This window comes from Anoplopoma fimbria, chromosome 18 (assembly GCF_027596085.1).
Source record: "Anoplopoma fimbria isolate UVic2021 breed Golden Eagle Sablefish chromosome 18, Afim_UVic_2022, whole genome shotgun sequence".
In the NCBI taxonomy this organism is placed as follows: domain Eukaryota; kingdom Metazoa; phylum Chordata; class Actinopteri; order Perciformes; family Anoplopomatidae; genus Anoplopoma; species Anoplopoma fimbria.
In genome coordinates this window covers 5378632-5405026 of record NC_072466.1, presented here as the reverse complement: position 1 = coordinate 5405026, position 26395 = coordinate 5378632, and the positions used below count along the sequence as shown (strand labels likewise).

At 41.4% G+C, this 26395-nt stretch overlaps 1 protein-coding gene across 1 annotated transcript in view; it reads left to right on the top strand.

Moving 5' to 3' along the window:
• The window catches only part of LOC129106749 (MAM domain-containing glycosylphosphatidylinositol anchor protein 2-like), a 163741-nt gene that overhangs the window by 89411 nt on the left and 47935 nt on the right, over positions 1-26395 (top strand). Inside the window, exons 7-9 of the mRNA XM_054617963.1 lie at positions 10558-10649; positions 10750-10987; positions 22596-22916. Coding sequence (XP_054473938.1) covers positions 10558-10649; positions 10750-10987; positions 22596-22916 — 651 coding nt within the window. The remainder of the gene's footprint in view (positions 1-10557; positions 10650-10749; positions 10988-22595; positions 22917-26395) is intronic.

Genomic DNA, 26395 nt, shown 5'->3' with positions numbered 1-26395 from the left:
CTTATGTAGGTCAAATAGAGGCATCTGTATTAAATTGAGAATGTTTCATAACCAGTTTAAAGTTCCTCATTGTAACTTAAAAGGATACCGTAGACTTTTTCATTTATTTATTTTTTAAGGAAGACGCACTTTATTGATCCCTTAGGGGAAATTTCATCTTTTCACTTTGTTGTTATTTTTACACATTACACACACAGGCTTGAAATACACACACACACACACACACACACACACACACACACACACACACACACACACACACACACACACTTGCACGAACAGGCCCTACTTATGCATTAATGGAGGGATGTCAGAGTGAGGGGGCTGCCCGTGGAGTGGCGCCCCGAGCAGTTGGGGGCTCCTCTGCAAGGCCCGGTGGGTGAACTGGCACCTCTCAACTCCCTGTTTGGTACTTTGACCATGTGGGGGGGACTTGAACCTGCACCCCTCGTTTCCAAAACCAAAGACCTTTTCAGACTGAGTCCCATCGACAGCGATAAGTACTAAGTGAGATATTTTAAAGTTTAATAATTAACTCAAAACATAAATTGGCATTTCTTTACAGTCATACAAATATATTCATAATAAGCTCATATCAGCCCATATATCACAGCGGTTCACAGTGGTAGTGGACTTTGGTGAGTTTGCACAAGTTCAAAGAGAGAGAGTTTTCCAGTCCACTTCCAGTCCCCATTAACTGGTTGAGATGGCCCTTAAAAAAGGCAAAGCCGTGAGAGAGAGAGCGGTGATGGAGGCGGAGGGGAAAGGGTCAGGTTGTAGTGCCATGGATGGCTTTCAACCTGGCTACTTTTCTTTACCCACCTTCCTCTTAGCATGCAAATCAAATTATGCATGATTGCAGTCAAACTCTATTAAAATTAGACAGTAGACACTTTGAAATAACCACCATGACTGTAGTCGTGGCACGATTGAACGTTCTCTATTTCCCCCCTAATGCCATTCTATTGTTACTAAATTAAATAGTAGGAATTAAGAAATGATAATTGCTGGATTTTTAAATAAAAATTGTGGTCGTATTTGCACAAGATAATTGTGTATTTCTTTTTAATTGTACTCAACAAGACATCCAGTACAGTCACTCCACTGGCAATTTTAATCTGACGTGGTAGATAGTAGCAAGAAAATTGAAAATTGAAAGAGGATAAGCCAGGCTCGAGGCTAGAGCACAGGCAGACCTTTAGTTGCTCTTTGTTGGTGTATGAGTGTGTGTATGTGCAGAAAAGAGTTGCAACAGAAAAAGACTGCTGTTTGTGTGCTTACTAAAACATTTTCTTCAGAATATCCTGACTGTAGGCCACTAAGCTAATAGAAATGAATGCTCTGCTAATTGCTTAAGCATGTGTTTATGTTTGGCCATGAAGGGCTGAAATGTCTGGAATTACGAGCACTTGGGAAGAAATGCTGCTCATCTGTGTGTGTGTGTGTGTGTGTGTGTGAATATGTTTTGATATTCATGTTCATTTACTCTCTGTGCACATGAAATACCAATTGATTTGGTTCTTCTTCACTGAGTTAATTGTGCGTGTTGTGCAGGGTCATCCTGTGGCCTCATTGTTGCGTAGCTTGTTCAACCTCGTCTCCAGTCCTTGAGAAGCCCTCTCAAACTGCTGTTGCCAAAGGGGGATGCGTATGTGAAAACACACATCTCTCCCCAGCAGATGGTAGTTTCTCTGGCCATACTGTCCCACCAGCCAGACTGCCTTCCAGGGCTTGGCCATCTCGACAGCCTTCCCAGCAGGCTGCTGGCATCACATCACCCCACTGACAAGATCCTTTTTTATGGATTAAGGGTCTGCAACACGTCTTCAAACACAGGTCAAAACCCTACCTTCCCTGGCCACTTCAGTTCAGTCCGTCCTCCACAAACACACCAGTTTGTGATATATCCGCTGCGACAATGCAAAGAGACTCTACGCTGGTTGTTTCTTCCTTTTCCTCTGTTGCTCAAATATGAGTAGGCAGCTCTCGCATGGAGAGTTGGTGAATGGGGACGGGACTGTCTGTACATGGTGTTGTTAAAATGGGCAGCTGGCCTTGCATTTTGTTTTCATGTCTCCCCGCACACAGACGGAGACTCTTGGCATGTGTTTCCCATCTTTTTCAGTCAGCAATGTGTTTCCCCCTCTTTGCGAAGTAGAGGAATGAGCATTGCTGTAGCGATCAAAAATTGAAAATCAAACGCAGCCCTGTTGTCGTTGGATTTTCTCGACAATTCCCCCCGGGGGTTCCTGACAAATTCAGGTATGAAGCTTTCACACCCAAGACATCCATCATTCCGACCCGCTAAGGTAGACACAACTTGTTTGGCACACCCACACACGTACACACACACTCACGCATAAACACAAAGTCAAACACACTTTGATACAATCCGCACTTTGTAACTCTGATTGGAAGCTTGCTGTTATTTATAGAGAAGCAAAAAAAATGCAATCTTTTTCAGCGTGAGCTCCCTGCTGTTTATATTTAGACTGTTTGGAGGGGAGAAAACAATCATGACGTGCCTGGTAAAAACCCGGCTGTCAGCATGTGAATCAACATGTGAATGACCCTTATCAAATTTGCTTTGGAATAAATTCTGGTCGAAAGCTGAATACATTTCCATTCATGAATGCCAGATTTAATGGCTGGATGGCCAGAACTGGCACAGGCAGGCCACTCTTTTAGTCTGCGGCCCTAAGGACCGCCTGTGTGTATTTTTACGTGTACGAGTGTGCCTGTACATGTGAACCGGTTTTGTTTGTGCATTCAGTGCATGTGAATCCTTTCTTGACATAAATTACAGCCCCGAGGTCAGCCTGAAGGTTGAGAGCAACATTTAGGACTCATTTTCTTTCCTGCCAAAGAGCGGACATGTGTGAGTGGCCGTTATATTGTGAAGGTGCTGATGCATGGGGGGAATGTGTCGGTGCTAATGTGCAGATGCATGCGATAATAGGAAAATGAAAGGTGTTTGGATGGCGGTGCCAGTGTGTGTGTGTGTGTTTGTTTGTTTGCAAGCGCATGTGTGAACGCCTTGTGTTTTGAGCCATGCTAATGCTCGCTGTCCTTTTTTTTTTTTTTTTTTTTTTTTTTTTTTTTGTGTTTAACCTTGAGCGGACGAGAGTGGCAGCGAGCGAGGTGTCCATCTGGCTCTGAGAGATGAGTTCAGCTCCACACGGCTGATATTCGCAGCAAGAGTGAATGGAGAGCACAGTATGATGCCTGCTGAGAGACGGACGGACAGGAGTGACTGAAAAAATGAGATGAACCGATGAGTAGATAGAGGGGGAGGGGGGGGATAATTATTCAGAGTGGGAATGCAGTGAGACACGTTTTTCTGCGCTCCAAGAGACAGGCGGGGAGAAAGAGTGGGCACATTCAGACATCTTTTTTTTCCCCCTGCAATGTTGCAGCGTTTGTGTGTGTGCATAAGTGATGCCATTGTGTCTTTGTCACTTTGTGCCTACATACGTGTATGTCATAATCAGTATGTCAGCGCCGGGTGTACGTTTGCCCCGTTAAGAAGCTCCCCCGAGGTGGTATTGTAATCCTGCCGCGTGACACGAGCCCCCTCTGTAGAAGAAGGCCTCAACCAGGGCTTTTCTCTTTGTGTGATTATCTGCGCTTTTCATGTTCAGGCCACCCATTATTCTCACAGGCTATTAAAGCTATGGAGAAGCACTTCAGTTTTTGCGGTTGAAAAAGAAAAAGGAAGCACCACTATAATTTGCTTGGTAATGATCCAAAAAATGCCTTGAATATGAACTGTATCGCCATCGAACCGCATGCAATCTCTGAGGCAAAATAGGATGCAGGAGATATGTAATGCAAATGTAAGCACAAACAGAGGCTCCATCTCTACGCCTGATATTACCGTGAGGAGAGTAGCTCCTGTAAGTGTCCCTATGGTGGAGGTTTTACTCCTTGGCATGTTGCCACAGTCAGGGTTCAATGACAGAAAGCTGTGATGATGATAAAAGGAAACCAGCTTCCAGAATGCATCAATAATTCATGTAGAACTTGTTTGTGAGCAGGTTGACTTGTGTTTTGTGCCCCAGCGCCTGTGATACTGCCAATGTTTTTTTTTTTTTTTTTTTAAATGAGGCTTGATTTCCTACACTGGGGCCTAAGATATGTGTTTTAAATTTCGCTTACTCTGCAGATGATTTCTTGCTTTCGTTTGCAACTGATGAAGGAGGTACCACTAGGCCAGCTTTGCGAAACAAGTGGTGGTGTGTCGTTAAGATATCGTTCCGCGAGAATTTTCATGTATTCAACATACAGCACAAACACTGAAGATCTTTATTAAGCTTATAATGTTTGTTTTTTGACTTTGCTTCTTAAAGGTTAGCATCAAATCTTAGTCTTGACCTTTTCCAGATCTTCCAACCATACATCAGCAGATACAGTATGTTCAGTTGTAGCAGTGTAAACACTTACCAATACATATCAGAAAACTGATGTAAGTAACTACTATCTAGACACTTAGACATGCAACTGTATCATCAAATCTGCCTGTTGCACAACAAACCCTACTGGGCATGTAAGAAGTTGACTTTGGCAATGACAGTAGAGTTACCAAGATGAGCAGTTATCACAAGGAGAGCAAAGCTAGCGGTAGCGGTAGGGCTACCGCCTGAAATGTAACTCAGTCAAACCTTATTATGTCAGATATATGTTAGAATGCTGCACTTTTTTTTATAGCAATGTAACAGCAGCTTTTAGTAACTGAGTCTCAAAATCACTTATGTGTGATATGTGTGAAAAACTAACTTTAAAGATGGATGAACTATCTTTGAACCATGTGCTATCTCCACTTCCTCCCCTGTCAAGTCTCTGATCAGCCGCTAATGCCTCCAACGTATCGCTTCCTGTGCTGCACTGTCGGCAATGCAGTAGACATAACTTTCTGGAGTATTCAGTGTCCAAAACTCAAGGAAATAATTGATATATTTTAATATCACTTCAAATATAAAGTTTTAAATGCAAATGAATCAACTTGCACTGAATGGACTTTGAATCTTATCATAAGGAATTGTATCATTCAGAGCTTTTTGTTGTGGATTGTTGATTGTGTATCTAGCTACATGATGAATCATCGGAGGGAGATAGACACACAACTCTACTCAGTTGTCATGGAAATGAATCTCAGCTCAACAGATCCGTCTCCATAACAACTGAGCAACGCTGCCTATGAAGACCATATGATACACTTAAAAGCTCCAGAAAAAGACAATATAGTAGATGAACCTTTTTTTTGTTTTTTTTGTCAAACTTTGTCAGACATTAGTGTTTATTACAAATCTATTGTATTGTATCAAAGAGTGTATCCACCCGGCGGTACATAAAGTTTTACATACTTATATATATACCTATATTTAGACTCACTAACTCCAACCTTACACACGCACACTCTTCTCTTGTGAGATATTAATGATGTTGTGGAAATTGTAAAACAATATTCGGAGACACAGTTTACCTCCAGAGCAAATGGGAAAGTTCTGTTTCCGAGCAGACCGTCGTTAAACATTCATTTGACTTTGCAAGGATTTAGAAATGGGGAAGGAAGAGTGACGGTGCATCATCGCCCGATAAAGCCTCTCTGCTCTGCTCTTCTCACCTCACACACTCACCAGAATCCCTTTTTAAAATACCTCCAGTTTTAGATTTTCTCCCATGCATAAGGGAACAGGCACAATTTTAGTCACTGCAGCTGTCCAGCAAAGTTTAGTACAACCAGGTGAAGTAATGCCCACTTATCTCTCTTGTACACAAATGTAGTCAATTTACAGAATGCCTGCTTGCTATTCAATATTTATGGTCAGATAAAATTGCAGGAGAGGAGGTTTGAATGTGTAAGAAGGGCAAGGAGGAAACCAAATCTGAAATATGCATGAGTGCACATTTGCAGCACCGGCCATTCTGACGTGCGCTGCAGCTCAGTGCGGAAACGAAGGGAGGCTGAGTCTCCGGGAGGGGAAGTGTTGGACGAGTAGGGAACGGAAAAAAGACCACGGAGATTTAATTTAACGGAGACACTGTTACTCCAGGTTTTACTAGAAGTGAAGATCTGTGGTTGAGGAATCTAAATGTAGATTTTCATGAAAGTGATGGAAGCCATTGATGTTCAAATGCACCTTCGCGCCGAGCTAGGTAGACAATTTTTTTAGCAAAGTTGACTTATCGTAAGATAAGATAAGATAATCCTTTATTAGTCCCGCAGCGGGGAAATTTGCAGGCTTACAGCAGCGTAGAGTAAAGTGCACACAAGAGACATAGTAGAAGAGAAGATAAAAAAAAAGGAAAAAAAAGTATTATAGATAAGCAATAAAAAAAACAGTAGAAAAACAACAATAACTGAAATATTATATTTACAGACAGAAAGTCTCACTTTAAGTTTGTACCTTAATTTTATTGCTAATTTTCTCTCAAAAACCTTCATCCAATGTTTTTTTTACAACATTAAACACAGTCAGAAAGATTCTGCTGCAGATTTCAGACGCAGCTTTTTTCTTTTTTAAAATAAAGATATACTTGATGGTAAAGCTCTGATGCGTGGTGGAGATGTTCTGATAATATAACTGGTCTCCTTGGTATTCTGGTATTATCATAGTTATTAAAAAGTGGAGCATGGGCAGCTGGGTCAGCGTGGACCATAATCTTCTCTTCCCCTATGACACTGATGAATCCAGAACTTGTTAATCAGAAGTAGATGGAGGATATGATAATGGACTAGTTTACTGACCTTGGCATATGCTAATATATCAACTTCATTTGTATGGCACTTTTTAAAAAAAACTATCTTTACAAAGTGCTTACCAAATTGTCTCTAGTCTGTTCTGTGCTTTAAAAACAATTAGTAAAATCTTAAATCAATTCTGAAAATAACAGTTATTCAGTGGAGATGTGCTAAGACTTGGGTAATATGGTCTCTACATTTAGAGCCAGTTAAAGGGATTTATTGCTGCAGCAGTTTTTAACAAGCCAGAGAGGTGAGATTGATTTTTGACAGAGGCAGGTACTGTATAGAGAGAGTTGCAGTAGTTTAGATGAGATGAAATAAAAGCATGAATTATCTAAATCAGAGAGCATTGAGCGTGAGATAAAAAGGGACGTTATATAACTCTCTCATAACCTGCGTCTCCAATGTGAATTCACTGTCAATATCCCTCTTCTGTTTCTGGCCACTGGCGTTCTATTAAATGATTAGTCAATACATGTAAGTATGTCATTTCTCTCTCCAAAAGAACGTACATTTAATGTCACGGTTTCAAATTGTGTGGACTTTCTCATTATACCCTCATTGGCTGGACTGAGTGATGGAAAAATAACCTTTTCTTATGATTTAGTCTTCTGTTCCGTTTTATCTTTTAGCTCCATTTTAATTGGGATTCCAAATCAGTCAACACCATCAGCTGACATGTAAAGCCAACCAATACCACAGATGCCAGCAGTAAGACCTTTTATGTTAGTTGGAGCTTGCAGCCCTGTAAGCTATTTATCAATGTTTACAATCTGAAGGTGCATGTATTTATTAATGTTTCGTTCAACCCGAATAGCTAAACTGTGAAATAATGCACAGATATTCAGAAATGTGAGCAATAAAAGGCAGATTTTTCTAAGGTTAATTAGTACCAGCTGACATTAAGCTTCCTTTATATGGAGAAAAAAAGGAAACACTTATCTTATAATGAATGTAGCACATAAGCTAATGATTGCATTCTGTTTTTCCTCATTCACTCTTTTCACTGAAGTTTCAACCTGGCCATCCAGACAGCAGTAAAAGTTCAGGGATGTGAAAGTAGATAGTAAGAAAGAGACTTTAAATAAAGACGACTGATGTAACACTTTAGAGTCCGGTTTCTACTAGATGGAGCCAACGTGTGCTCCTGTTTGAGAGAAAAGTTTTAAACTTCATGATTCAAGCGTCGATCAGTGATTTGTGAACAGCTCGTTGTCTTGTGATGGGGCACTTTAGAGTCTCATTCATCACATCCTCTGGTCAGTGATACTGCTGATAACATGGGTTTGTGCAGGTTAATATTTACCTAAAGCAGGGACCTACCTAACGGGGCAAATGTCTTCCAGTTGAAATATTTCTGTCATGATGATGAGTGGGTATCTGATAATGGGGTGACTAAATGGGAATGTGTTTTAATTATGCTAAAGTGGAAGGATTATTCTATTGAAATTATAAAAAATGCTATTCAGAATGTATGAGCTGTTTTTAAATTTTAAATTAGACGAATACAAATGTACCCAAAAGAAGTAAAACGACAGCAGCAAAAACAAACATTAAATAGAGAGAGTTGGAGATAGTTTGACACTTCTGACCAGTTTCTTCTCAAGTAGGCCGATATATACAGATATATTCAGTGACTCACTCAAGCACTCTGTAATAGGGGAATGTATATAGAGGCAATCACATACACCATTGAAGACATATGCAGTGTGTGATGTCAAGGACGGACCATAAGTGATGTTAGAAAACAATTTTTTTTTCAGCCTTACAACACCTCCAGAGCATTGACAATTATTTATTTGACTGGTTTGTCTATTCATAAGAGAAAGAAATAACTGCAAGCAACTAAAGAGAACGACCTAAGTTCATTCGTCTGGCAGGCAACTTTTGGAAACAAATATGAAATGTGGCGTTACAGGGTGATTGTTAAATGCCTAGCTGTGTTGCAGTTCTTGAAGTTAAGAGAATACACTTGAGCCGGAGGAACGCAAAGAGTGGAAAAAAAAGCAGTGAATCCAAATGTTTATCCGCTGTCACCTGTGACAGCAGAGTGGCTCATGAAATGTGTGTGAGTCTGCGTGTGTTTTGTGGATGAGATAATGCTTTTCTTAAGAAGCAGCTACCGACTCTGCTGAGGATGCCGCTGAGACGCCAAAGCCTTTTTCAAACTGTCAAGATACAAGAACATCTCTGTCCCCGGGTGTCTCCACTTTATGACATGTGTGATTGACAGGGAAATGTGTGTTTCCTTCCAGATTTGCTCACTTAATGGCCTCCACCTCCGAGTCGGGTTGACTCATTAACTATACACTGCGTATGTTGGCTTTAAGGAAATTGAATCTCGGCTTGTGTGTAGTAGATGTACACCGTGATGCAGAGCTGAATTTGGGTTGTAGGTAATGCCTTGTGTTATATCCCATACATAATCCATAAAGGTCACAGACATACGCTGCTTACCATATCATGCTAATTGCCACAGTTTCCATGTTTGTACTATTGAATTACACACAGCACAGATTGATAGGCAGGGCTATTGAGAATAAGAATATAAATGGGATACAAGAATGAATGCAAAGAAAAAACGAGGCTTTTCTGAGAATTTGTGTGTTGACATGATTTGTAATATTTGTATCTGACACGTGTCAGAAACCGGATCCCTGAGCCTGTCGACGCTGATTTCAAACGCGAGCAGGAAGATCATGCCAAGGAGGCGTGCGTCACTCGCCTCTCCCGTCAATGTGCGGCTCGGCAGGCATCGAAATGTTTTGCACATTCAATTTCCCGTGTTTAAATCTGACATGCAGGTTTTGTTTTCATTTTCCCTTTACCAAACTGAATATGATAATGTCACTCGGGAATTGCTAGATGAAAAGATTTCTACGGTGATTTCCATACATCTATTTCTTTTTTTTTTTTGCTGAGGAGATGAATTGAACAGTAGGCGCAGGGCTTTGGAACCAATACAGCATGCATTATAATGAAATCATCTTTTTTTTTTTTTCTGTTCAGAGGAGCTACGCTTTGAAAATGGAGTTTGCAAACCAAATTGGATTAGAAATGGTGGAGATTCTGTGAGGTATCTCTCCAATTTCACAGTGTGTGTGTGTGTGTGTGTGTGTGTGTGTGTGTGTGTGTGTGTGTGTGTGTGTGTGTGTGTGTGTGTGTGTGTGTGTGTGTGTGAGTATGCGTGAACCTGCTTGAATGCTGCAGGATTCTTCAGTCGGTAGCTATCAATATTAATGTTGATTCAAAGCTTTGGTCCTCAAAACAAGCCTGGGATTCTGCTTTACCTGTAAAGTTCTCTGTTTGACTCTTCTGCACCATCAGAAGTTTAACTTGGTAGTTGTCGTTTTAGAAGAACAGTTACAGTTGTCATATATCCATGTCTGCTCTTCCACTTGTGGTTTAATACCTCTTTTATGACTCGACGACCTCTATACTGCAGTGATAAATCTAAATGAGCAAGAAATATGTTTTGCTTCAATCGGCTACATCATGGCTGTATCACATTCCAGTCCATCTATGAATTTAAACAATGTGTGAAGTGCTGAGCAGGTGAGTAACGCAGTCAGGTTTACAGCATATCCACTGGAGATGCATAACAAACATTTACAGCCCGAGTGTGGACATTGAGCAAAGCAAGAAAAATCTATTTTCAAAAATCCATAAAGTCCTGTCTTTGGGATTACATCTCAGAAAATCGCATCAATATGACAAGCAGAGCCGTAACCTGCAGAGTGTCGCAGACTTACTGAGGAAACAAGTGCAGATATTAATCTAGTTTTAATCAAATGGATTTTCTCTCTTCACAGCTCTGAAAAAGGGTCGATTCTGGATCACTCCGGACCCCTACCACAATGACGACAACATCCAGATCGGACGTGAAGTCAAGATATCTTGTCAGGTATAGTTGCACTGGTAGAGTAAACACACATTTATGCATAAAAAAAGAAGTGCGTTTCTCGTCAATGCAACACAAATAACGACGTTGCTGTATGTGCTAGGTGGAGGCGACCCCACCAGAGGAGCTGACTTTCAGCTGGCTGAAAAATGGCCGAGCCCTGCGGAGCTCAGAGCGGATGGTCATCACCCAGACGGACCCCGACATCTCCCCCGGGACCACCAACCTGGACATCATAGACCTCAAGTTCACCGACTTCGGCACCTACACCTGCGTGGCGGCGCTGAAGGGTGGGGGCATCCCTGAGATCAGCATCGACGTCAACATCTCGTCCACAACTGGTGAGCCTCACACCCCTTTGTGTCAGAGACGCATCTACACCCCTCCCCCAACACATTCGACACGCAGCTACGTCAGTCAAACACTCATGCCTGAAGATCCATGAGAGATCGAAGACGTACCGTGATGACAAGGAATTAAAACTAAGGCAGTGTTTCTTTAACTGTTGGGTTTTGGACTTTTTAAAGGAAACTGAATCTAAGTCTTATTTTTGTAGTTTTTGCTATCAGTCCTATCAGTTTTCATATAATTTCACTGTAATTGTATCCAGCCAGGCTATCCAAAACTTTTTCTTGGAAGTAAAATCTAAGAATTACACACTGTATCCATTGCATTGTAAAACTCAATGGTTTTACAACTAAGCACAGTAGGTCAAACTAGAAGAAGAGACTTAGTATCAACTATTTAATGACCCTTTACAACTGTAAAAAGTTTTAAAATAACTTTAATGTTCTGTTTGGTATTGGTCTCTAGGTAAGTGAGTAGTATTATTTAAGTCTGTATGAAGTAAACTCAGAGATTTGTTTCAAAAAAGATTATACATTTAAAAAAACTTTAGTGTATACATATATTTATATATATATAAAGCTACATACATAGTATTCCAGATGTTAAGTTGGTGTGTGTAAGAGATAAGAATGTTAGCAGTAATGTGAAATTAAACCAGGTTATAAGAAAAGGGATTTTTTCTTTAAATGGTCAGTAATCTGACCCAGGCTAAAAAAATAGTCACTGTCTTCTGTCATTTTCTAGTTTTTACACACAGTTGTATCACAGCACCGACAATGAACCAAAGCCGACTCCATCAGTCCGACTAATCAGAGACTAAACATCCATCGTCTTCCCATCTAATTGGCTGCTTCCACCACTGTTCCGACTAACGTTTGTATATACATGTATGCGGCATGTGAATAACACAACATACCAGTCCACCTCGTCTACTGAGCTGCATCGTTCCAGTTTCAACCGTGGCATGTTGAGTAGTTTTATTACAGCAGCTGTTCATTGTCTCTTTTTTTAGATACATGGGTGCTTTTATAATGAAATCACTCAATCTTTAAAAGTATAATCAAAAGACAGAATCTGCTGTCAAACATCCATTTTCTATCTATTGTTTTAGATTTTTAAACATCAATCAACCCCACTCCCTTGTCAGATTTTTAAAAGAAAAGACGCCTGGAAGAGCTTCACAGGCAACAAAAGAGAGTCTGTCCTTTTTAAGAAGATTGAGACATAGCACATTGAGCGCAGTTAACAATGCGTTTTGTGCTTACTCAATTCCTGCGGGGCCCTGCAGTAGTGGTGAAACGTAGTGGTGAGAGAGACAGAGTGATAACAAGCTTAATGGGACAGGAATGGTGTCTTTTATCTGTAATCTCCCTCGTGTGAGGTCGATCAGCGTGCAGCGAATGTGTGGTAATGCTCCGGTGTCACCGGGCATTACTTCATCGCCTACAGACGCCTCAGAGGGGTGTGACCCGATCGACCCCACACCTCAGAGGCGCCACGATTAGCGATTCCGTCATGCCGCTCTTTCAGATTTTCCATGTCGGAGATTCCCATGTGTTGGTGTTGCTGCTGGCTGAGGAGATATGTTTCAATTAAAAATGTTCTGAGCTGTGTTCGGTACTGATAAGTGACTTTTGGGTTGTGTGATATAATTTTACTTGTGATTGGGTTCATAGCCAGCTTTAATTCTGCTTTTACCCACACAAACACTCAAAGACAGGCCCGTTTTGCACGCTCACGCAGCACCTTTACCTCCACTCGATGCCTTGTTTTTCTATCGCACGCACACACACCTCGCTGCCACTCACAGCGTGAACATGAAAGTAGCGTGTCAACCTTGGGTGCATAATTATTGTTAGATAATCCTTTGATAATCCCTGCACTATAAAACAGTGGGATCAATCGCACCTGCCAAGATTGTTTCCTCATTATCTTTTTAAGTAGTGCAGTCTTTTTCTTTTGGAGTGCCTGGGCGACGGCAATGCATTAACACAGACCCTTTAATGTGTGAAGAAATAAATAAAGAAATGCTGCTGTCTGACTGAGGAAATAACCGAGGAAATGACTGACTCTTTTGTGATCATATGAAATGAAAGTTTTCCTTAAGGCTTCGCCGTGATTGCTTTTTAAGCTTTCATTGTTCCAGTCAGATGTGCGGGATGAAACATTATGAAAGTGTTGCATTGTCATACAGCTGTTCCTGTCGTAGGAAATATTATATTGAATTTTGCTCCTGCCCGTAACAATTCACACAGCATTACCTGAATGTGACAGGGCTGTTTTCCTGAAGAATGGGTGTCAGATTGATGCCATGAATCAGAGAAATGTCTTCAACCGAGGGCCACAGTAGAGCTGTTGTTTAGTGTTGTTTTCAGTGTGCATAATTATGTCAGTGCCTAGTTACATACTGTTACTTTTATTTTGAAGGAATCAGCTCGTCAGTCGTGACAGATTTTACGCCTATACTAGCTATTGTATATCATCTTGTCACATGATGAATTAGAAACTTTGGACAACATCAACATACATGTTATCCAGTAATCATCATTGCATATCTCTTTCAGGCGGCAACCTTCAGTTCTGAAAAGTGAATCCAATGCAGAAGTGCCTTAAATTGCATTCTCTCCTCTGGCCATCAGGGGGCGACTTCACCGGTTGCAAAAAAGGCATATTGTATAGAAGTCTATCAGAAAAAAACCCTACTTCTTACTTGATTTATTACCTCAGTAAACATTTTGAACATGAGTTTATGGTCTCAATCTCTAGTTTCAAGTCTTATTCAATACAACATGATGTTCATTTAGTAAATTATGGTCCATTTAGATTAAAATAGAACATAAGCAGAGTATGCTTTTTGGCGGGCTTCCTTGTGATTACTACCAGAGCCATATACAACGTCACTACATCACCACTTCCTTAGCCAAATATGGTCACTTCTGTTCACTGGTTACCATAAATCTAGATGTTGACTGCAAAAATCCAAGATGGCACCACTTGATATAGAATGTGTGTTCTTCTTTGAACACAGGCATATTTCTGAGATGGTAATCTAAATCTCATAAACCCAATCTCCACCCTTCTCACTGTTATCGGGCTCATTCTCTCCATGGGGCCCCTCCACCCTACGGGCCCCAGTGTAACCACGCTGTCTTTTTTCCGCCCCTGACTAAAGCTCCTTATGCGTCCGCCTTGCCATTCGCCTGCAGCCTGTTTTGGGGTGTATAAGCCTAGTTTTTGTTCCTCTGCCTGTTCTCCTGAAGGGAGAGAAAACCCGAGCCTCAATTAGAAGTCTTAATAAAAGTGTTTATAGGAGATTACACTGCAGGTCTGCCAGGGTTTTGTGCTGTTAAAGTGGTTGGATGGCGATTGAGCCTAACGTGTCTCTAGTCTGAACACTTTGGAGCTTGCTGTCTGTTCCAGCTTTGGCTCCAGTTCCAGATTCCAAACCCGGAGTTAGCCCCAGCCCACGGCACGTCTTCATAAAAGAGAATATTTATTATGTTTCATTCTTTCAACTTTTGATGAATACAGATTTCAACAGCCTTCATGATTTCTCCCTTTTTGCCAAACAGCGCTAATATTTACTATCATGGCAAAATAAGCAACTTCTTTTCCCATCAGGGCTCCCGGAGAGTGCAAGGCTAATACTTATTTATGAGCGTGGTCTGGAATCGAGGACACAGACCTCCCCTTTGGATACTGTCAGGATTAAGAACCGCAAGACACAGGAACAGCTGAAAAGAGTTACGAGCATTAGTGTAAAACATAAAACATTCCCCATAAACTTCTAACAGGACCTAGCTTATTATTCCTCTCATTACTCCGCATGTTAAATGTGTGTTTACTGGGTGCGTCTTGCTGGATTATTGTTAGATGCAATTATTGCCACTCTGTCGCTCTGACTCTGAAATGGCATTTGGCTTTAGATTGGAACTACCACTGGGACCATTTTAGGGATGAATATTAATAGCATGTAGAGTTATTACGGATGGATTCTTGACATTTAAAGATGATATCTGCTTATTGCACTCTGTGTTATAATTACTATAAACACTGGATTCTACAGCCTTGATTCAAGAAAACTACATTAACTACTGCGGCAAAAAATAGCCTCTGTTTATACATCAAAGCATCAGCACACCGCAGTAGCTCGTCCTCGGTCTGATTGATAATCACAAAGTGAGTAGTGGGATGAAAGTCACCTCTCTCCTCTTGTGGAGCTAAATAAATCCTTCCTTGATGAGTCCCCCAATTAGCATCCCGCTCACACCTGAAACTCTGGCATCACCCAGGGTTTCCGTCAATCTAAAGAATCACTGCAGTTAATGAATTAAGCAAATCAATTAAGTGCTCAGTTGATTAAAAAATGAGCTGGTTTAATAAGCACAAAGTACAAAGCACGGTTCTTTTCTTTTTCTCCGAAACTAGTTTGAGTCATTGAAAGCTCGCTGCAGGCCCTGTGCATCTCTGTCTATCCTCCTTTTAACCGTCCGGTTGTCTGTTTGACTCTGATTCGTCATGAGCTGCCATCATCCGAGTGACCGAGCCACATGTGACTCTAATAGGGGCAGACTGCTGGCTGCTGACCGCACTGATGTGCCTGTTTCAGCAGCAAATCCATTGACCCCGATAAAGAGAAACCTGGTCTGCATCCTGATTCACCTACAGGGTGTCAAAGGTTAAACTGCTGTATGTTCACTGTGGATGGAAACAACTTGTTTGATAAGATAAGATAAGATAAGATAATCCTTTATTAGTCCCGCAGCGGGGAAATTTGCAGGCTTACAACAGCGTAGAGTAAAGGTTGCATTTGTTTAGGCATTTTTATAGAATGTTGGTCTTTTGTTGATGTTGGAAAAATGTCTATTTTCTTTCATTGCTTTATTATTATTATTCACTGATTTGTATTTTTTCTATTATTAATATTATTATTAGGAAATGCAGCTGGTCCAACAAGCATCTGTAAAAACACTGAAATATATTGTAATATCCTGTAAAATAATGTCTGCTTTTTGCTTGGTTGAAAGTTCCATCAAGTAAAGATCCATTTCAAATCGGTCAAACAAGTGCTAAGAGTTCATCTTGTTTTCTATTGACCATTGGCTAAACCCCGCCCCTTTAGTTACTGCTCTTGTGTCTAGTTGTGATACCTAAACTAGGATTGGAAAGTTGTTGTGTAGGGTAGCGAAGGTGGCATATAAGTCTGTAATAATAAGACTGAAACACAGAGGGAATGCAACAAATAAAAAAAACCTACATTGAAAAGATGGTCAGGTCCATTCATTGAAATGAATGAAAGCCTAAGTACTGTATGAGTACAATCAAACCTAAAAACCTGAAATTGAAAAAAGTAATTGTGAACTGGGCTTAAATAACGACATCTGAGAGCAGCAGATCCCAGCATTGTATCAACAAGCCAGTAGGGGTCCAAAAACCGGCCCAGTGAGCTGTGAACTGGGATGAAGGGACCTAACAGCTGTCTCAAAGCTGGGATGCTGTCCTTAGTAATCTCCCATTTGACAACCCTAGATGCCATGGTCATGCCACTTCTACAAGGATGGACATATAACCACCTGGCAGCATATGTCTGCACATCTGTGATGTTGCCCGAGAACAGTGTGGGGTGAAAAAAAAGTTGTCTATAAACACAAATATATACATTTATGGCAGGAGAGTAGTGGTGGCAGTTATAGGTACAGTCTTCTGTCACCAGCTTTCAATTAAGTCCATAAAATATGTGAACAAGACTAGATAACTTGGCACGTTGGGCCCAGTTTGCCTGTGTTAAGCCCCAACTGCACCACCTAAAGTCATGCTTTATGTAGAAGGCCATCTGGGATATCTGCTCCCTGTCCAGCTGGGAAAAACCTGAGGGAGACATGCATAGAACACCTTCTCCACGACCTCATTAATTACTGCCGATGCCCCTTTAGCAATGTACATAAACTCTGGTCCTGCCAGGGAGTTTCTCTCTCCAGTGAAAGTGGTGGTACAGGAGCTTTGGTGTTGAAAGCCTACTGCTCTACAATCTCAGCCACATGAATCCATGCGGGCTTTGTGTGATTGATCGCAGGGTTGGTTGTAAGATATCAGGGGGGACGGCATAGAGCTCAAAAACACACACACAGTCGTGTGTTTGGTCAGCTGTGTGTCACTGCAGTCTATCAATCCGCTTAACCAATTTGAACACATCTGTGGATATTTATTACACTTCAGCGACTCCATGCAGCTCTGCCACACACACACAGATTCACTAACGTGTCCTGAGTGGACCTTTGGGACTCCTTCCTCTGTCCCCAGAGGTCCAGCACTCAGAGGAGCAGAGAGTCCTGTCACATTGTGACCAACTCATTGGCCCCGAGCTGTCTAAAGACACACTCTCTCACATACAGACACACACTCCGCAGGACTTGCAGTTGTAGAGAGCGCTACGTTGCCATGGTGACAGGGAGTGATGTCACCGCACTTACCCAGAAAACAAAAAAGGGGGCAACAGGAATGTTGTTTACTCTCGAAGACGTCCGTATGCACCACTCTGGCTCCCCGCCGCTGTAGGAAAATGCAAAGTGGCAGATATATTTTCACGTTTTTTTCGCAGTCGGCTCACATTGCACTGTGTCTGCTCTGCTGGATCCTGCTGAGAGGCTGCAGCAATCAGTCCTGCACTTGGAGGATCATTCCAACTGAGACCCTAGAGATGTGCAGCGCCACTGAGGCCAGACAAGAAGGTTCCAGTCCCAATTTAGTCCCACAAAGCACACACACGTAGACACACCGTGTTATCCGACAACAACAACAACAATGAAATGCATCCCATTGAGGAACTGAGGAAGGATCGCAGCATGGGGTCACCCGTGGGCGAGAGCAGCAACACTCCGCTACACACATACACAAGCAGAGACTTAAAAAAAAAACACACATAAGCGCACACTATACCAGCATACGCACACAGCGGGCATGCCCTGCAGGCATCACTGGCATTTGGATGCGTTTGGCACAATGAGAGCACAGTGAAGACCAGTAGCGGGCTCAATGCCACACCGAGCATCTCAGTGGTCAGTCTCACACACAGAGGCAGGGTGTTCACTTGGAATGAGAGAGCAGGAAGAAAGAATGAGGTATAGAGTGAGCAAAAGAGAGAGAGAGAGAGAGATGAGCGAGTGTCAGCGTGCATGTGTGTGTGTGTGTGTGTGGTTGTTTGCGTTTCCACGATGGCGGCAGGGAGAGACAATGGCAGCTGATGGCCAGTGTTTGTGCTGCCAAACCCAATAGGCAGACAACTGTAATTGCCTCCCTAATCTGGGCTGTGGAGAGGCCAGGTGTAATGATGGCAACTCCGTGGAAGAAAAAAAAACACACCTCTCCTCCACTCGCTAATGGTTGTTCGCTGCTCCTTTCCCATTTCGTTTGCTTGTCGATTCACCATTCCACTGTTTGGACTCAAGGAAACGTTCGGGAAAAAGTGGAGAAAAATATGCTGTGGAAAGAAATATGTCAGCTCTTGACACCTGGCTGCCTCAGTAGAAACATTGTGTGAATACAAATCAGCAAATGTGAGTGAAATGTATGTCTGCTGTCATTGTCTCTGCTGAAATCATTTTTGCTGCTCCTTTGGTGCCAAAAAGCATTGTCAAGATTTAGCTGTGAATGACCAGTGTTCATTATCCTATTCTCATGACAACAACGCGTTTAAATAATACTTACCAGAAAAGTTATACATAAATGTTGGACTAGCTGATAGCAGCTTTACGTGTGGGTTGCAATGGCTACGGGGATTAATCAGTACAGTGTTTCCCATTATCAGTAGAATTAGTTAAGAGCTACTATAATCAATATTTTCATATTAACAATGAATCAAATGACTACATGTGTATGTTTTAGCGCCCTTTATCTCATTGTTCTGGTTTTGCTGCCCACATCTCTACTGTTATGGTACACTGTTATTATTTGTTCTAAAGCAGCAGGCAGCTGTTTTAGTGAAAAGACTTTGATTGACCCCTCTCCGCCCAGCATTTAACGGCAGATGGACAAAGTTAACAACTAGCTGGGGAGCATAATGGAGCCTCTAGCAGCTAGAGCAGCTTCAAACAGAGCTACAGTAAAAGGGGAATGCATTTTGGACTGATATTCGTCAGATTGCCAGAAACACATTTTTTGTTCCTTGTCTGCTGGATGTGGAAACGTGCCATTGTTTGTTAGCACCTTTGCGATATTAGCTTACAAGGTGTTTTCACCTTGTTTTCGCTTTCCCACAAGTAGCCAAGAAATCAGTTATTCCAGGTTTTAAATTTGGACAAAAATGTTTCCAAAACTACAGTTTGATAAGAGAGGATTCTGTGAAGTTGTCCCCCATTCAATACCTTTTACAATTTTGGACTACCTGGGATCAAAACAAGCCACATTTACAGTTGGTATTTAATTTTCAAGTGAGGATGGCCTTTAGCACAACCTTAGGATAAGGACTGCATGTGAGCATTTCCTTGTTTCTACCAGTTTGATTCATCTACAACTCACACAATGTACTGTTGTTCCAGTCTTTTAAGCAAATTATTACTTTTTGACACGCCTTAAGGAAAAAATGAAATAACCGTCAGTTGTTGAATTGAGACGGCAGCGAGGTTGATACCTCTCACCCAGACAGAAACGGAGTCGACAGAAATAAAGCTGGACTCTGCATCGTTTTTCTGCAGATTGCTAGCGATTTCATCACTATGAAACTTCACTGTGACTTGACTTCCTTCCAGCTGCAGCATTGTTTGGGCAGAATGACAGTGATTCCAAAAATCATCAGGGGAAGCATGACAAGGGTTTCATCACTGCTGGGAAGATTTTCACTCCTCGACTCGCTGGCTGTAAACTATTTTTGGGCGCAGAGCTACAAAATAGTCTTGGAATGTGCTGATGGTTTGGACTCACACAAAAATACATGAACACTGACATACGCACACACACACACACACACACACACACACACACACACACACACACACACACACACACACACACACACACACACAGAGCGCGCTAGGAGCCCAGTGCAATTTGCCAGGTTTGCTAATTAAACAAATTTACTTGGCCAGCATTCTTGATGAGGAACCAGACTGCATGATCCAACCTGGTAGTTTTCCTGCTTTTGCAAACTTAGAACACACAAACATACACACACACACACACACACACACACACACACACACACACACACACACACACACACACACACACACACACACACACACACACACTAAAGGAAACCTACAAATGTGTCCAGCAATTCGGCACTTTTTCCACTTCTTTTATTATTCATCGATCACCTTCAGCCAAGGCTCTTAGTGTCCGTTAAACAAAGGCAAGATATTTATTGGGTCATATTTTGTAACATGGCCAGGCAGTAAAGCTATATCACCGATGGGAGTGTTACTGTTGTAAATGCTGTGGAATACGCTGTGGAATACGCTGTGGAATACGCTGTGCTGAGAGTCGGGTAGCTGTGTGCTGCACGAGGAGGCCGGCAGAGAAGTAAAAAAAAACGCTGCGGCGATCGATGGTGATCAGAGTTATGAATGTTGTAATGGATGTGGTGGAATCCATCCTGAAAATAGGGCTGCGATGAGAATATGATGATGGACATTATGATGAAAATGTGACAAGGATGATGATGATAATATTGTGCTGCTGATGATTGTGAAGGCAATGCTGACGTTGATGATGATAGTATCTTAGAAGGCTAATGTGTTTCTTAGGCAGATGTAGAGGAGATAGAATGTGATTATAGTCAGATTATTAGGTGGATTATGTGAGCTTCTTTTTTTTAGTGATTTTTCACTGCAGGATCTTTTCAGGAGGCCTGGGAACTATTTTAAAGAAACCTTGCTTCCATTTTGACCAAAGGAACCATTCGTTTAGTCCCTTTGTTATAGTTTCTGGTGGCAAAACAGTGCCTGTTGTGACTCGGGTCAGAGTTTGTAGTGCTGAACGTCGCTGATTGGTCGGACATAAAACTCGAGGCGAGGCGAGGGTCATTTCTTGTACGATTTATTGACGCTAAAGACAAAGTTAGGTTGCCGGGTTTCCATCAAGTCTAAATAGAGTAATACAAAGGGAGAGCGAGTGCAAACGAGCTGAAAGCAAGAGTTTATGAGAGAGAAGAAGCAGAGGCCCAAGTTAAGATATCAAGTTAATCACAGAAGTGAAACAGGAGACAGTTGTTTTAACACACTGACTGGAACAAAGGGGGAAACAGCTAGACTGGTTCTGTTCAAAGGTAGAACAATATTATAAACATGTTATATGTCTCTGGTTTTATCCATAATCTTTGCAAGAGTCAGTGACTACCTTGAGTGTTGTGGTCACCCTGAGGTTGCCAAGCAACCAGAGGAGACTGCAGAAATCACTGAGTCGGACCAAGATTATGGATTAGGGCAAGCAAGAAAATAACATAGTTTGTCGTGTACTGGTCAATGCACTGGTCAATGCACTGCTCAATGCACTGGTCAATGCACTGGTCAATGCACTGGTCAATGCACTGGTCAATGCACTGGTCAATTTGGAAATCTACTCTTCAATAGCACTTTGGTGTATATCATTCATATCCTGATTTGTAGAACATTTTTTAACATTTATCCCTAAAAACATTGCTGATCTTTTTTTTATGGCTGTTAAAAGTATTTTCTGATTTATGAAGTAATAAAAAGAGATATCCCAAAGTCCCTCTGTAAAAACCTTTGACACTAAAAATGCCAACAAAAGGTGACAAGAATTTTTAACCTCTCTTTCTCCAATGTTTGCATTTCTGTTCTGGAAATCAATGCTGATAAGCACATATTTAAGAGTATGCCTAATTTGCATTTTCACACTTTAATACAAAAAATGGATCTAAGTAATCACTGGGGAAGTTTAACTCTATTCACCTGGGGTGTCCAAAGACCTATAACATGTTGATTAGTTTTACTTCTTTGAAAGCCCCCCTTGGTTTCTTTATGGATAAAGTCAAATGACTCAGCTCTACTGTATTTCCTTGTGTTTCAATTATCTGACTCGATTTTTACCAGTTTTTCATGCAGTGGAAAATGGAAAGGGGGATGCACACAGGGGCCTTTAAGTTCCTCGTTTATATCTTAAGTTTAGTTCCTGTGGCCTCCTTTATAGAGCATGTTATCCCTAAAAACAGATTTTGGATGCAGTGGAAAAGCAAACAGGGACTTAAGTTCCTCGTTTAGATCCTGAGTTTAGTTCCTGTGGCCTCCTTGTTACTGATCTTTTTCTTTGACCGTCTGGGTCACATCGTGCATTTGCTTGTCAGCTCGTCATCGCATTGTTCATTGTTTGCCATCGCTTGATTGCACTCCCTCACTGCTGCCCTCCATGACGGTTCTTCTTAGGGCACACGCTCAGATCGTCCCAGCCGTTAGCCATTGCTGCTGCTAATATCTGCATGGTCCTTTCCATTCAAGCTGTGTATGTGGCTGAGACTCAGCTTCATTGCCATTGCAACTTGGATGCTCATTCGCCCCCCCCCATCCATACCTCCCACGCCACTCTCCCCCCCTCGAGTCGACCATTTCCTCTTACCCCGCCTGCTGACTTTCTAGAGCCCCATATCAGTCCCTCCTCTGTTTTTCTCTTTCTTAGTTCCCCCAAACCTGACAGTCCCCCGGGGCAAGTCCCCTCTGGTGGCCCGCGAGGGTGACACAGTGGAGCTGGAGTGCCTTGTTTCAGGGAAGCCCAAGCCCATCATCCTGTGGTCGCGGGCCGATAAAGAGGCGCCCATGCCGGACGGCAGCATGCAGATGGAGAGCTACGACGGTGTGCTTCGTATTGTTAATGTCTCCAGGGAGATGACGGGCTCGTACCGCTGCCAGACCAGCCAGTATAACGGGTTCAACGTGAAGCCCCGGGAGGCCGTGGTGGAGCTGATCGTACAATGTGAGTAGACCGACTGTGGGTGTTGCTGTCTATGTGTCTATATGCATGTTGCAGTGTTGTGGCAGTGATATAGTATGTTTTATTTATTTAAGTGTTGTGCGTCAAATGTCTATGTGATGTATTTTCTTATGTAAGCAGTGTAATTAGTCTTTGTGTTCTGGTCCAGTGTGACCAAAATTAAACATTTCTTTCCTTCCACGCCCATCCAATTTCCTTCTGAAGGCTGTAAAAAGTGAGTCCAGTCCCCCGGTGCCTCCAGTCAGGTCTGAGAGGAAGCAGCTCTGACTCCACCTATTACACTAAGGAGATAAGTTTATCTGCTGGGTGTGGACTGTGCAGAACAAGTATTATAAGAGGCTCAAAGCTGTAGTTACTGATGTCCACGCTTATTATAGCGTGAGTGTGTGTGAGTGTGAACAGAAAAGAAGACCCAAAGACTGAGTGCCATGCCCCCAGGATCCGAGACCCCCCGCCACCGCCGCTCATTGTTAAACTCCCTTCCCTTCCTTAAGATGTCACATTCAAAGATGGCTCTTAACGGCTAATTAGCGAGCGGCTAATTTATTCCCCCTAGCATTCATTTATGGAGATTTGAATGGGAAAATTTTCGAAATGAACGTCAGGGATTCAAAGCGGTTTTCACTCATTCGAGAGGCTGGGGATGTTCCTCTCCAACGCAAAAAAGAAAAGAAAAGAAAAGAACCGAAGATGGATAGGAAGGAAATTAAAGCGATCCATGTGGGGTGCTATCATTCTCTGCCAAGTGATTATAGGAAAGGCTGAGTGTCATAGCCGCAATCCTATTGTTTTCCTCATGGCCTACTTAGTTAATCCAAACATTCTCCCATCTCAACTAACTCAGAAGGAACCTGTGCACCAGTATGTCACTCTTAAACTACTCTGATACGAATGGAAATTGGACATGCTCTATGCTGATTGCCATGTTTTTAAATGTCCTCCTCAGTTGAACCAAACATAAGACTGACAAAAAATATTCAACAACTTTTTTAAAGTGTGAATAATAAAACACTTGACATACCAACTACCAATATTTTTGATTGAAGAGGAACAAGAGCAGCCCCCCGTTCTGTTCTTTTTTTTTTTCAACGAGGATTAGTGCATAATTCTGCCCTCGTTTTTTTTTTTCAAGAGTTATTTTTTTGCACTCTTTGCTGCAGCGTTCACATTTAAGCTTAGCTGCTTTGAAGAAGACTGTGTTTTATTTTGGGCTGAATTGATTATGATTATCCAGCGATGACAGCCCATATCAAAGGTTGGTGGCTTTGCTACGCACCACTGCCGACAGCAAAAAGTAAGCGGAGGATGTGGACTCTGAGAAGCCCTTCATTAATTAGCAACACTCGGTGCATCTGCTGGCTCAAGCAAAGAGGGTGTGGCGTAATAGAGACAAATTGTTGATTTCAAAATTAAAAGAAGATTGGTGTTTACAGCTTTTATTATTTCAAACGCTGCTGTATGTTCACACTGCATCCTTACGCTGTAACATTTCTCTATGTCCTACTTTTAAACACCATGTCTTATTAAAAAGAAATCTACAACCTGTACAGAAGTCAGTATGCCAAACTAACACACATCTACATACTGTGCCAACCCTGCCTCAGTTGTTTAATAGGAGTGAAAGAATGGATGAAGATGCTTTCCCCTCTGATCCCTCAGCTTACTGCCACCAGCAGCAAAAGGTCACCGTGATCTTGCCTACCGCGCTGAAAGCAGCAGGGACACATACGGTATTCTGTATCCGAGACAATAAGCACTAACTGTCCAGAAGCTTTTTGGACTACAGCTACAATTACTAATTACGTAATTATGAGCATATCAAATTCTTTCTTTTTTACCCCGCCTGCATTTGAATAAACGCAGCATGCTGCACATTGATCTAAAAATCAGTGACAAGTAAAAAGATGAAACAGCCCCAAAATAAAAGAGCTTATTCAGAATTAGTAGAGTTCTCATTGAAGATTAGATCATATTAAATATCTAATGAAAAATATACAAAAAAAAAATTCAAGACATTTAAAAAAATATAGTTTGTAAGACTTGATGGTAAGAGACATGGAATAAGAAAACATCTGCGAAACATAACTTTTATTTTAATGTACAAAAATGATTATATTTATTGACAGTTGACTTAAATATGATATTATGCATTTCACTATTGACCTTACAGTATGTGGGACTGCCAATTTTTTTTGTTTCTTCCATTTCCAGTTTTGTCTTTTAACGTCCGATTGCTTAGCAAATATTTAGCAAATATTTAGCAAATATATAGCAAATACAATTTAAACCTCCTATTATAGATTTCTCAAAGCCAGGAACACATCTCCACATGATATGTTCTGGTTTAAGTAGCTTATTGTGTGTCGCAGTAGCTTGTTTTATGGTGACGTTTTTCTACATATTAATATGAACATGCAGGTTATTAAACTTTTAACATTATTAGCATTATTTAAAAACAATAGTCGAACCATTTTCAAGTTTTTTACTATGTAATATGATATATATTTTACTGATAATATAGATTAGAACAAGTATCTTGAAAAACAATGATAAGCACGTCATGTGAAACTGAAATACATCTACTTGTGTAGCCAAATACGTTACCACTGTGTTATCGATGATGAAATATTGTATTAACAGAGGTTTTGAATGGCCACACTCAGACAAAACTCAAATACCAACACATTCTGACTCCCCATGTCCATCACTATTATAACAGGAACCAGACCAGCTGATCCCAGTGCTGTGTGGGAGGAGAACTGATCTGATTAGTGATGCTATGTAAATAGCAGTTTGTCCGACTGCTGAAGAAGAAAGTCTCTTATTTTCTTTGAGCTCTGGCAGACCTTCACGCTGTACGTTATACTATTAAAGCGGAAAGATATTTCATAAAATGGAGGCGCAATACATTTCCACTTCCACTGTAGAAAGGAAGTTAAAAGAGGAAATAACAGGATATAGTCAAGAGCTAAACGTTTGTTTCTTGTTTACATGTTACTTCTCCTTCAAAGTGTTCTGAGAATGGATGCTGTTGTTTTCCTTCTGCTAATATGCACTTCATAAAAGACAGACCCTGTGCTCTAGTACAGAAGACGCAAACAGCTAAGTACAGAAACAAAGTTTCTGCTACCACAATGATCATAAATGTGTATACAGTGCTTGTTGAACACAAAAAAAGGACCTTCAGAGTATAAATCCAGGTGGTCTACCCACTGAATGTACAATGAATACTAAAAATATACATTCCATATGTTTATGGCCCAGTTCAATCCAAGATAATATAGTTAAAGCTGAATGATGCCACTCCCAACGTTCTATTATGTCTCATAAGTTGTTACGATTGTACAGTATATTGAGCACTTCTTTTATTACTTATTCTCAACAAAAAAAAACTTATTCTCAAAGCTATACATCTTCTGAATGCCCCAGGTCTTTAGTTTGTGGCTGTAAAGTTTCATGAA